Genomic DNA, 14,091 nt, shown 5'->3' on the forward strand with positions numbered 1-14,091 from the left:
AACGTATATATGCGTACGTGTGTAAACGCATATAACAATACGTATGGTAAGAAAATAAAAAATGAGGATAGTTTGCATGTGTGGCAGCCGTGGTGTCAGCGAGTCAACTTACTCGCTGGCTTGGGGAAAAGTCATCCCGGTAAAGGACGGGGAGAGGGTTTCCGTGTACATCTCGCAGCCCGTGCCTTGCAGGTAATCGTTCTGCCACGCTTGAGTATCCGGCGACTGAAACACCAACCAACCAGCTCGACGTCAACACCTCCATTTTCAAAAATCCCGCCACGAGAGGCTTGTCATTGTTTTTTTTTTTTTTTTTACCGTCACACATCCTCCTCACCTCTACTTATCCATTCAAAAATTATCCAGCCACACACCAAGAGAAGAATAAAAACAAAAAAATATATCAAAATCGAAAAAAAAAAAAAAAAAAAAAAATCCTCCATCGTATTGTATTATTATTATTATTATCTCGTACGTATATAAATATACACACCTATCGTGAAATTTTATACGTACAATTAATAATGGTTTCGACTCGTTGTTCGTTTCTTTCTTTCGCTTTCTTTCTTTTTTACCCTCTATTCTTTTTACCCGCCGTCGATTAAATATCCATCACGAATTGTCTGCATCGAAAGGTAATTATTAATACAATTGTACATTACTATATGGTCAAGGTAATCCTGTATTCATTTATACATCGCCTGCATAGTATCGCTGTATATACCCTGTGGTTGTAAATTTATGTAAATATATACATGTGGTTTTCACCTAACGAACGGTTCGCAATTTTTGTTGAAGAAAGAAAAACAAAAAAAACAGAGAGAGAAATGAAGATAAAAAAAAAATAAATAAATAAAAAAAAACCGACAACTGCGTAAATGATAACTATATTAAAGATGGTACTGATGCGCTGATTTGAATTTTGTGATCTCTCGTATAATACCATATATATATGTGTGTGTGTGTATGTGTGTGTATAAATACACTGTAAAATAAAAGAGCGAAGGTGGTGGTGGTGAGAGAAAAGAACATTTTTTTATTTTTAAATCAACGTAAAATTAACAAATAAATCACGGTTTTGATGAAACAACACCGCAACTCGAATTCGAGGATTTTACACGACAATCAAAATTTTTAACGCTCAATATTACACTTTCAACGGGAACAAAAGGGAGTAACACGATCGTTAGTCGACTTTTCTTTCGACTATAGAATTAACTGGCGAAATTAACGAGCAAGGAATGTCAATTCGTTACCGTGATTTATTCGTTAGCTTGTTTTTTTTTTTTCTCGCTCTGACAACGATCGATTTGTACTGATTAAAGCAAATAAGAGGTGATTTTCACATCGATTACGGTGTAGCACATATACACAGTACATATTGTTTCCATTTTTTTTTTTTTTTCCTGTCATTCCTGGCCGTTTTTTTGTTTTCAAAAACACGTCTAGAAACATTCATAAACACGTATGTATATACATATATATATATATATATATATATATATATATATATATATATGTATGTATATATATGCATACGTGCATATGTATATATATATATATACACAGCAGAGTGGAGGCGTAGTGAGAGACATAGGCGAGGCGAAGCTTCATCCCTTTGTTACACGTGTTATCATCAATAGTCGTTTTATTTCGTTTTTTTTTTTTTTTTTTTTTTCATTCCTGATACGAGAGACCGGTCACGTGAAATCCGCTAACGTATCTGTTTTTGGTTGTTTTTTTTTTATTTTTTTACTTTTATTTTACCAACCACAAAGTCAAGAGAATGGGGAAAAAAAAAAACATCACGGCCTTTGTTCGTTTATTGAAAAATTGATCGGATATTTGGTAGCACAAAGTGACAAAAATTTCATTTTTCACAGTTACCCGAAAGTTCTGGTAAAATTCGATATCGTTGTAATATAACGGTTTGATTATTGTCGGAATTGAAGAAGAAAAAATTTGTACACAATTAGTGGTTACGATTTATCGAAAAATTATATGTACGTATAATTGTCGATAATACATTTTTTGGCTATCGCAAATATTGATGTACATATTTTTTTTTTTCAGTTAAATTGAACCTCATTGTTTTGCACCGCGTATAAAATTGTCGGAATAGTTACAAAAAGATGCGGTGAGAGTGATTTTAATAAAAAAAATAAAGAAGAAAAAACGTCAAGACGTAAAACAAATTTTCCGGTTACGCGGCAACAGAATTAATTTTAATGTAAAACCATATATGAATAAATAAAATAAAAACCGTTATATAGGACTATTTCGTAGGTATGAGTAACCACTGAAAATAGAAATTTCTGTCGGTATATTTACACAGTTATAGTACAGATTCGAAAAAATTCGGTCGTTAGAAAGGAAGCAAGCAAGCAATTCTCTCTTTCATCAGAGTTAAAGCCGTTAGGGGCGGGATTCAAGTTCCGAATTTGAAAAGTTCTGAATTATTTTCTGGCGAAACTTGAAGTGAAGAAACGACAAGGTTTCGAATGTTCGGAAAGCCGATCGCTCAAAGTTCCGAAATGCAAGATTCCGAAAATTCAATTTCCGAAAAATAAATTTTCGACGAAGTAAAATTTGGAAAATTGAAATATACTGGCGCGGCGTAGTAAAGAATCAGAAGGATCAGGATTTCGAAGGCACAAATATCGAAAATCCTAAGCAGAGAAAGATCAAAGTGATGAAATCTCACCAAGCCAGTAATTCATAGAACTGAAAATCTTGGATCATTCGGAATTTCGATGTTTCAGATTTTCAAATTTTCTCATTTTCGCACTTTTGAAACTTTGAGCGTCGATTTTTGGACCCCTGGAAACCTTGACGCAGGTATGGTAAAAGTTTGTTTTCTTCACTTCAAGTTTCGCTAGCAAAAAATTCGAAATTCGGAGCTTTCGGAGCTTTTCAAATTCGGAATTTCATTCCCGGCCCAGCCGTTAGTTTCGTTCCGTCTTTATTCACACGTTTTTTTCCCCCTCCTGATTTTTCGTCAGTGATCGTTAGTTCGGCTCGTTTGACGTGTTTCGTGGTCGTTGAGACTGACTCTGACTTACTCAGTGGCCTTGGCAAATGGCATTCCAATGAAGGTTGGGCTCAGTGTCTCGGTGTACATCTCCATTCCCGTTCCACGAAGGTAGTCATTCTGCCATGCCTGCATATCAGGCGACTGGTTCCAATCAACCAACCATTTCTAAATTACATGTGTACATTTTCATGTACATAATAAACAGGTTTACAGTGATGTATACCGGTTCTAACATTTTTCAACAGTTGAAAACAAATTTCAATGATTTTAATTTTACGAAGAAAAGTAAATATTTATAACAACCAAACCACTGTGAAATTCTTGTCAAGTTTTACTTTTTTTTTTCTTCTATTTGTGTACGATGAATATGCATGTGATTGTACGATGATCCGTGACTACGATAAGTGACGATATGATATTTTCATCGTGTTCCGTCATTCTGTGTCCTTTTTTTTTTTTTTTACGTCACGTATATGACACGATCAATTGGAATGATTGATGAGAAATGCGTGAGAGGAAATGATTGGTTCGAGAAACATTGATTAAAGGAACGCGTTTCTTCTTTTTCGCGAAGGCATATCCATACATACATATATATATATGTATATATATATATACGAAGGTGATCCATATTTAAGGTGTTGACAAATATTTCTTTCGAACCGCTCCACAAATCGACTTCGGATAATTCAAAAACAATATCCTAATTTTTTCAGATTTTTATCTCAGCTCTAACCCCTTACCGTAAGAGGGCGGATCTCGTTTTCAATATATATTTTATTGCAAGGGTGACAATTTTTTTTCACATTCTGTAACTGCAAGATTTTAGCGGGGATTAGTGTTACTATGTGGGAAAAAATTTGCATCATACCATGTAGCCGGGACGAATTGCAGACCCTCTAAATAAAGAAAAAGTCAGATTTAGAGGATGTGCAATTCGTCTAGATTGCCTGGTACGATGATCTGAATTTTTTCACAAATAGTATAACTAATGCCCGATAAAATGTTGCAGTTACAGATTTTTTTTTTGAAAATCATTACTCTTGCAATAAAATATATATACTGAGAATATGGCCGAGGTACGTGTTTTTTTTTTTTTTTTTTTTAAAGAGGGGAAAAAACCATCTTAGAGGAAAGGGTTAGAGTTGATGTGAGAATTTGAAAAAAAAAACAGGGAATTGTTTTTGAATTATTTGGAGTCGATTCGAGAAGCGGACCGGAAAAAATTCGTCGTCACCCTAAATAAGGATCACCCTAATATAACATATACCATATATGACTTGTTCCATCACTGTAAACAGTTTGCGATCATCTCACATCAAGAGAAAAAACAAAAGAAAAAAAACAATCATTTCATGAAGAACATGTAAAAACAAATATGAACTAAGAAAACACAGTCTTAATATAATAATGATTAAAACACCGCGAGTTGTGGAGTAAAAAACAAAAATTCGATAAATGCCGGAAATATGAAACAAGAAAATTGGTACGGGAAAAAAAAAAGAAGCGAATGAAAAATGAATTTTTAAAATCCCGAAAAATCTAATTGTTATACAACGTTAGGCATAATGTATACAACCGTATTATAATGATGTATAATATGAACAACGATCAGTCGCGCTGTTTGCGAGATAGAAAAAAGAGAAGGAACAGGAATACTGACCGTCTTAAAGGAGCGCATGGCGAAGAGGTTGGCCATCATAGTGCTGAAACCTGGTGCTAGGCAGGATTGAGCAATGAAACCCAACTTCAGTTCGGCCAGGCAGATAACGTCGTCACCCTGCTTCCAATCCCATGATGGAATGTTGAGTAAATAGGCCTACAACAATTTCCACCATAGCATTCATTTCAGAGATGAGCAACAGGCACGTGACGAGAAAGAGAGAGAGAGAGAGAGAGAGGGGGGAGAGAGAGAGAGAGAAAGAGAGAGAGAGAGAGAGAGAGAGAAAGAGAGAGAGAGAGAAAGAGAGAGAGAGAGACAGAGAGACAGAGAGACAGAGAGACAGAGAGAGAGAGAGAGAAAGAGAAGGGGGACGTTACCAAAAATTAGGTTTTTTTTTTTTTTTAAACCAATCAATAACGAAGAGAATGGGAAAAATTTAGGCGGTCGAATCCCTTGTTCTTTTTTTTTTCTTTCGAAGGAAATAAGAAAATGAAAAGATGAAAGAAAAAAATCGTCAAAATTGATCGATTATATGCGGCAAAGAATATCCTGCAGATCGATGAATTTCGACGTCCAGTTTTATGTATGGAGTATAATAGGGTGGTCCTTATTTGGGGATTGAAAAAATTTTCATCGGGACGCCACCCAGATATATTCGAAATTATTAAAAAAAAAATTTTTGTAAAGTTTTCATCCTTTAAGCTCGAAAATTTTTTTTATCTAAAATAATGTTATACGTCGTTTTTATAACAAGTTGTTTCGTTTTCTATGATTTGGGCATAAGTCAAGGGACTGATTTGAAACTTGGCAGCATTGTTGCTTATAATGATAGGAAGAAACCGTGAAAATTTCAAAATTTGATGTCAATTTTATAATATATTTCTTTTTTTTTTTATATAAGCTTAATAGCATCACTCTTATTAAGTTTATATTTAAGGGAACAATGATTATAAAATTTTTACATTTTCAGGGTTTTTTACTATCATTATAAGCAAAAACTCCGCCAAGTTTAAAATCGGTACCTTGATTTATACCAAAGTCATATAAAACGAAATAACTGGTTATAAAAACGTCACGTATTTTATATTTCAAATATTTGGTGCTCAAAGACTTCAACCTTTACACAGATTTTTTCTTAATGATTACGAACAGATCCGGAGGGCGTCCCAATGAAAATTTTTCCGACCCCCCAATTAAGGACCAACCTGATATGGACATCGATACAGACCATAAGCCTCATTGCAACGCGGTATAAAAAGCGTTCCTAATTCGTTCACTTTTATCCGGTTCGATAAACAATATACATACGCGTACACATATACATGTGACAAACGTATCATGTATATGTGTATGCACAGGTATATGTATATTATGTTAAAAATAATCATGGATTGGTCGATGTATGAACTATGAGGTGTGGATTTCCAACCGAGGTGAGGTCAGGGTGTAATGGATATGAATGAAGTGGAGTTCCTCTCACCTTGTTGTGGTATTGCATTAGCTGAATAATGACGCGTATGTCGTCGGAATAATTCTTGATAGAGATGACGCGCATTATGTTTGCCGCGTCTTCGGCGTCCGGATCCTGGCAGTACTTGTTAGCAAGTACCAGACAAGCGTCCGCCTCGTGAACCTAAAAAACGTCCACCCATCGCTCGGTTACATTTCAATCCACTCAAGTTTTCAACATTCTATTCGAATCAACGATTTATATCTATATCGTATCGAAGATTGATCCTACGATATATTCAACGTTCCCGCCTCGTCGGTGATATTAAATATATCTCAAACTCTGCCGATAACTTATCGACATTAGCGGAGGTTAGGATTAATAAGGATTTGTGCTCTGCGATACATCGAATAATCGAGTTTTTCGATGAATTGATCAATCAAACTTACCCTCATCATAATTCTGCAGGTCATACGGTACATGAATCCAAATCGTCGATTAACCGATTCGTCGAAAAAATTATTAATCGCACAGCAGTAGTAAGAATAGAGTACGAAAGGCGGCTTTTAAAATGTCCGACCTTTCCCTCTCTACTGGCGCATGCGCGGTCGAAGAGCTAACCTATAAACCGTCGAGTCTCGTCCAATCATCTGCGCTGGTTGCGAGGATTGTAGCACTGCGCATGCGTCATTGGAGAGAGAAGGGTGGTGGTCTTGCGCTGAATTTTTTTTCCAACCTCTATCGGTACAACGAGTAATATGTGCAATGAAAAATTTGCTAGCAATAAGCTTCGATGAACATTGATCCTTGAAATTAGCAAGAATATTTTAATATCACCGGAAGACGTATGATACGTAACATAACTGTATCGATTTTGCATCTAAAGTACAAAATACGTAATATAAATTTTATTATTTCACCATATGTATGCATAGTCTCTTCTTTTAATCATAAATAACTCTCGCGGTACGTGCAAAGAATTTTTCATTCGTTATAGAATATTCCTACGTAATCTGTTTAAAACGAAAAACAACGAATAATTATTGCTGTGTATATTTAAGTGTACGATACGCATATAATAAGACTGTCAATGGATTTGGATTGTACTTTACACGCAAATCTTGTAAAGTTTTCTTGTTAAATTCGGTTGGAATAACAAATTCATCACCTGCACAGCGTTATTTATAATTAAGAGAAAAACGAATAGTTTAGATTGTAGGGTTAATTATTTGGCGGGGAGGGATGGGGGGGGGGGGGGTTAAGGGGGTTTAGGGTGGTGGAGAATAGAAGAGCACGAAGACAGATATAGCAGATGGAAGATTATTCAAGCGTATTTAAATATACGTCGTATTCCACATTATTATACGTAACGAATACACGTACGGCATACGGTACATAAACGGAATTTGTTCGATCTATTCATTTATTTATTTATTTATTACTTATTTTTCTATATAATTAATAATAAAAATACCGCGATGGCTAATCTTCACGCAATTCTACGTCCAATAGGAAGTTCTTTTTATCTGGGTACTGTCCAACAAATATAGGTATAACATATTTATATATAATATCAGCTCATGCTCCAGGCAGCATATGCAAAAGTATACCTAAACTGCAAGATTATTACACGTATATATATATAAATAACATATTATACGTATAATAATGCGACTCGAACATCTGTAGGTTATGCTTGAAAGGTGCAGGGCATCTGGGTTCGAAGATATATGTATAATATGTATATTGTGCGCTTTGATTTATTACATCTATCAGGTCGCGAAAAAATATTTTGGAATAACAAACGGTACTTTGTTGTGTATCGGTTGCAGAATAAAAAAAAAGAAAACAAAACAAATTTTTTTAAAAATTCTTCTTCCTGTTCTTTTTTATTTTTTGTTTTTTGTTTTTTTTTTTTTTTATTTTTTCTCCTTCGTACTTCTAGTTTTTATATTCAAGATACACGCCTCTCCGATACCCAGATCAGAATTATAATTTTCGAACAAAGTTAACATTTCAAGCTGTATATCGCGTTACATATCAAATTTTGATACGAGAACGAGAAAACATTCATTGGTGAACGTATATAATTTGTATGGCTTGTGTAAAATGTATACATTGTATGCATATACTATACACGGTGTATAAATAAGACTCATATGACGAAAGACGTGAAATACATGAGGAAATTATTTTAACAGGTGAGTATATAATGTAATATCATGTATTGTAATGCGAATGTTTCCTAGCGCTACAAACTGTGACAAGAAGAAGAAGAAAAAGAAGAAAAAGAAGAAGAAGAAGAAGAAGAAGAAAAAGAGGAAGAATGGAAACGAAAATGCAACGAAATAATGAAAATAGTAATTTGTTTTATCTATATACGTAGCAATGATATATAATAACATGATATTTAGTAAGTGCATATATATATATATACATACATGTGCGTGTGTGTGTGTATATATATATGTATATATATATATATGTATACTACGTTGCATGCTGTTAATTATACTTATTACACCTACAACTACAAACTGTTATGCATTGGAAAATTTATATGTATATAGAAACAGAATAATAACAATAAAAATAAAAACAGTAATCGTAATAATCGAGGTTGAGAAGTATGATATCATCCTATATATATATATATATAATTTTTTTTTTTTTTTTCACATGCAGGGGAATCCTCTATAATAGACTGTTATGAAATACTCTACTTTTGCTAGATGTTTATATAACAGTAATAATCGATTGAAAAGAAAGAAGATAAAAGAAGAAGTATAAATAAAATGGAATTATATTGAAAATAATTTCGAAAGAAGAGAATAATAATGATAATAAGAAGAAGAAGAAGAAGAAGAAGAATAAAAGAGAAACGGTCGTTTCTTCAACAGCAGTACATGACTAGCTTCGAAAAACATGGGCACTTACCCACCTGGGTCATCAGCAGGCATGGGTCTATCCACAGGTAACCTAGCTTTTTCACAAGGTATCACATATCGTGTGATGTGTGTACGGGTGGGTACATAGTTTTATATATATATACATATCATAGGTGGGGACGTGGGGGATTCCGATCGTGTAATGTTGGGTATGCATGCGTGCTCGCGTCTTTATAATCGATGGAAATTTGTAAATTCTTCTTTGAAAAGAAATTCTTTGAGGGGTTGTGTTATATAGTCAAGATTTATCGTGAGTCGATTTTCTTTTTTTTTTTTTTTTTTTTTTTTATGTAATTTTCGTAACGTACGTACATTCGAGTATACGCACAGAAAATTTCACGTCGATCCGACGAATATTCTCGAAGTTACGCGGACATTTCCATGAAACGCACGCCCCGGAGCGTTTGAAAGTACTTTTGAAACTTTGAACGCGTTTTTCTCAAAACTGTGTTTTCAAAGTCGGTGAGCAAGATTTCTCGGAAACTGTTCAACCGATCGGTATCAAAATTTTCACACGAGCTTTACGAATACATTTTTCAGTCCTTGATCGAAGGTTTTTTCTCGCCGCTAAGTATTTTCCATTTTGTAAACAAGTTGAGGCAAAAATTTGTATGGAAAATCGAATTATTTTTTTTTTTTCTTTGCGGAGCCACCGTCTTGTTAAAAATTAATATCCTGCTTATTACTTCGATTGAAGACCAGATAATACCTCTTGATTGACTAAATCCTTTTTGTTTGTTTCATTTCGGATGATCCAGACCGGAGAGATCTTGCATTTTTTTTAGAGGTGCTCCCGGAGATCGGTTACACCAGCTTTAGAAATTATTATTTTTACAAGTAAAAAGTATCAGTGCGAAGTTCAATGTATGTAAATTTTCGTATTAATAAATTGAAATGTCTCTTCGTAAAAAATCCTTGACAAATCGCTTTTTTTCGACCTCCTGACTAGGTATAACCCCTTAACTCGATAAATAGATTTGTAAGATCTAAAACTCTGATCCGTAACAGACTCGACAGTTTTGTTCGTTCTCCAATTTGCTTTGTTATTTCAAATCCTTCTTTACGCCTGGATAAAATATTTATCAGTATACACGTTTGTATACCGTTGAGATATTTATGTTTATCGTGTAACGAAACAATTGTAATATTGAAAAATCGACGTATCGTGTAGGTGTGAAAAATATATGCATAACAACGTGTATTATGGGATTTGGAAGGAGATAATATAATCGTAATGCCGTCATTTTAAGAAATATTAAACAGACGAGACAACAAACTGTCTGCAATAAACGAAAATAAAAAACAGAGGGGAAAAAAGCTGCTGAAGTAATGGTCGTCTGAAATCTCGTTTTCTCAAAAATCTTCACACATTTCCTTGCAATGAAATATCTTCAAAACTAATCCCGGTATTTCACCGATTCTTTCGATATTCGTAGTAGTCCCCAGAAATTTTCAAAAGCTTTATTTAAAATTTGTTTACCAAACATCTGTATGCGATCTCCGAATGTATTGCAAAATGCATTAAATGCTGGTCGTACGTCGAATCTCCCTTTATGCGATTAACCCCTCGGAAAAAAAGAAGATGAAGAAGAAAAAGAAGAAGAAGAAGAAAAGAAAGGAAAAAAAAAGTATCGCAAAAGAAAAGCTGAAGACAGAGAACGAAAGGTAGTAAAAGATGGAAAAAAAAAAACACAAGTGCTAAAAGTAGCGGGGAAATTTTAGAAGGGAACACACAGGCAACAACCATTTCCTGGCACATCAGCATCATTATTGCTGCGGTATCGTTTCTGGATTTTATATGGGGGTGTATATATATATATATATATATATATGTAATATATATATACATATATATTATAAGGTATAATATAATATAAGTATATGTACATTTACAATCACGACCAGTAGTAATCATGACAGTGCGTAGCAAATCGCTCTTTGTATAATCGTACACAATTATCGTATAAAATAATCGCACGCCGACATTTAAATACGCGGCGAGGTGAGCGATGATTTGAAGTAATAATAAAAAATAAATAAAAAAAAAAAAAGGCAAGAGGAGGAAAAACGTATCAACGGCACGAGATGACGACAAAAAAAAAAAAAAAATATAAAAAATTTCTTCTCCCGATTCTGAAACGGACGTTTACTACTGACAACTTTTGATGATACGAATTGTGGGATCCCAGTGATAGATTGAGATGAAAGAGAAAAAAAAAAAAAAAAACAAAAATACAACCGACAAGAACGGAAAGAAGGGGGAAGAGAAAAATCTGGCAAAAGCACGTCGTGAGAACTACTGCGAAGCGATTTTTTTTTTTTTTGTTTTTTTTTTCGTTCTCGTTTGCCATTTCACTTTTGCGAGGGTGTGAGGCAGGGTGGCCGGGGCGGGGGTGAGGGGGGGGGGGGGGGGGCGTGAAAAGTCAGAGGCTGTAAAAAACATTATTGACCGCAGTCGTTGATATATCATATTCATATGTATAATATAATGTATAGGTATAGGTATAGGTATATATATATATATATATATATTGAAAATGTTAGTGTGGGTTTGTTTCTTTCGTTATTTCCGTTTTTTTTTTTTTTTTTTCTCGCTTTTTTATAGTGTGAACTGGGTGTTGGCTCACCTTGACCCGTTGAAGGTCAATGGGGTTCATGATGGTCCCCTGAAAGAACTCGACGGTGGTGAAGTGTCGTTTGAACAGTCCCTCCAGCTCTAGGTCCGGCGGTTTCCTGCTCGGCCAAGCCCGACAAACCATACGTTTTATATGATAACATTCACCTCTAATAATTCGCACGCCTTTACAAAATATGTATATATAAAATGTGTATATATATATAATGTATTATATGCATGTATATTGTATATATGTACCTATAATGCAGTATTATTATATGTATGCGTGATGATCGTATAATAATAATAATAATAATAATAATAATAATAATAATAATAATAATAATAATAATAATAATAATAATAATAATAATAATAATAATAATAATAATAATCACGACGGTGATGACATAGATATATGTATACATATATATATTTTTGTCTGAATTTATATTATACGTCTGTAAAAGCATATATAATAATCTGTACGTAGAATTGAAATTTAACGATGAATAGGAGTAATTTTGTACGTATAATAATAATTGTAATAAAAATTTGATAATACGAATGTGTATATATATATATATATACATGTATATACGCAATATATGTATATGAGTAATTCTCTCTAATTGTATGTCTCAGCTACTGCACGCTTATCCTGCCCCATAGCTCAATACAGCATGCCATGCAGATATTTGCAGGCGGTTGTTTATCTACGTCGCGCGGCCGCCTCTTGAAACAATCAATGCGATTCGTCTTTCACTTCGATGACGCGTATTATTTTATTTGTCAGAAATGAGAATTTTTTGTATCTACAATCGTAGGTCCTTGGGAAAATTATCAACAGTTATCAGCAGGCCGACCAACCTTTTGCTAATGAGTAATACCAGTAATTGAACTGCATTGGTTGGCCAGATTATATCGTCTGTGAGCCAGGTGAGCCAACTTACCCGGAAAATAAGAGACACTCGATGCTTTAGTGTATGAACCTTATTCGAGACAATCTGTTTCAAAATATCACCACCCGAACCGAGCTACCGGTGACAAAGTAACCAAAGGTTAGTAAAACTTTTGTCTTTTCCCCGACGTGTGTTGGTAGCGCAATTTTTTCTCAGCGCACTCTCGGGATGGTAAAGAGTAGACAAATTTTCCATGGTTTGTTATTGTCGTTACGATCAATGCTGTCACTCTTACCGGTAAATTTCCTTTTCCACATTTCTTTTTTTTTTTTTTGTTGTGGTAACGAAACGTCACGAGTTCTCGATAAGAATGTGAAAGGGGGAAACTTGTGTCAGTCAGCAGTGTAAAACTGTCGCCGCGCCCCGATTAGCGATTTGAAATAACGGTCGTTACCTCGTTACCGATTACCGGTAAAACAGTCGTCGTTGAGTCAATGCCGAAAAATTTCTGTAATCTTTCCCGAATCACCAAAAAACAAAAAAAAAAAAACTATTCGAGACTTGCTCGATCCGTACATAAAGAAATTCGCATCCCTTATCACTTAGCGTAACCTCTGTAAAAGCAGCGTGTGCAGTTGGCCAGCCTGCATTGAAAGACAAGAATGCTCGCGCATGCGCGACAGGAAAATCACTATCAATCTGTTAACGATGAATTTCCACCCTTTCCACTCGGTAAGTGATCACAAGACGTATCACAGTCGTGTGCCAAGAGACGATTCCGCGGATCATTTCAATCAACTCTAAAATATTGAGCATATATAATAGTAGTAACAACAATAATAATAATAATAATAATAATAATTATTGTGTAACAATTTCGAAAATAATAATAACTATAGTAACTGTATGTGAAAATTTATGAAAATGATAATAATAATAATAATAATAACAACGTTAACGATAAAATCAACGATAGTAATGATAATACAGGTTAATAACGAGTAACGGTAACGATGAACACAATAATACATAAGGTGTATTAAATGAGTATAACGAAACGAGAAGAGCGTATGTTATGTATAATATCAACAGTCGTCGGACCCAGATGAATACTGTGAGAAGTGTTCCTAAAAAAGGAAGTGGACGACATGGGGGTTGGTTATGGGAATGGGGTTTTTTTTGAGGGTGGGGGGTGGGGGAAGGAGGTTAGGCAAGGTTGCGGGGGGTACCTTGACGCGTTCCAGGTCCACCGCGTTCATCATGGTTCCCTGAAAAAACTCCACGGTCGTGTAATGCCTCTTGAGGAGACCCTCGAGTTCCAAATCCGGTTCTTTCCTGCAAGCACATATCGCCACTCCTTACATCTCGGGCAACCCCCTGTACCATACCCGCGTTAACCCCTTTGCGATACCTCAACTTTTTCACACGCACACACACACACACACACCTGTACATCTTCCTTACTTTCGTCGTTACA

At 34.8% G+C, this 14,091-nt stretch overlaps 1 protein-coding gene across 49 annotated transcripts in view; it reads right to left on the bottom strand.

The window, feature by feature from the left end:
• Positions 1-14,091, bottom strand: part of LOC107222996 (calcium-activated potassium channel slowpoke) — a 134,030-nt gene that overhangs the window by 51,541 nt on the left and 68,398 nt on the right. For 15 of the 49 annotated variants that reach the window (XM_046737865.1, XM_046737883.1, XM_046737861.1 and 12 more), the window contains 4 exons: positions 11,723-11,828; positions 6,178-6,330; positions 4,698-4,853; positions 3,063-3,199 (listed from right to left, as the gene is read on the bottom strand). In XM_046737865.1, the coding sequence (XP_046593821.1) occupies positions 3,063-3,199; positions 4,698-4,853; positions 6,178-6,330; positions 11,723-11,828 (552 nt within the window). Of the gene's footprint in view, positions 1-112; positions 226-3,062; positions 3,200-4,697; positions 4,854-6,177; positions 6,331-11,722; positions 11,829-13,843; positions 13,950-14,091 lie in introns of all 49 variants that reach the window. The other 34 variants (XM_046737900.1, XM_046737891.1, XM_046737898.1 and 31 more) reach the window with 8 other exon arrangements.

Source organism: Neodiprion lecontei, chromosome 4 (assembly GCF_021901455.1).
Source record: "Neodiprion lecontei isolate iyNeoLeco1 chromosome 4, iyNeoLeco1.1, whole genome shotgun sequence".
Lineage (NCBI taxonomy): Eukaryota > Metazoa > Arthropoda > Insecta > Hymenoptera > Diprionidae > Neodiprion > Neodiprion lecontei.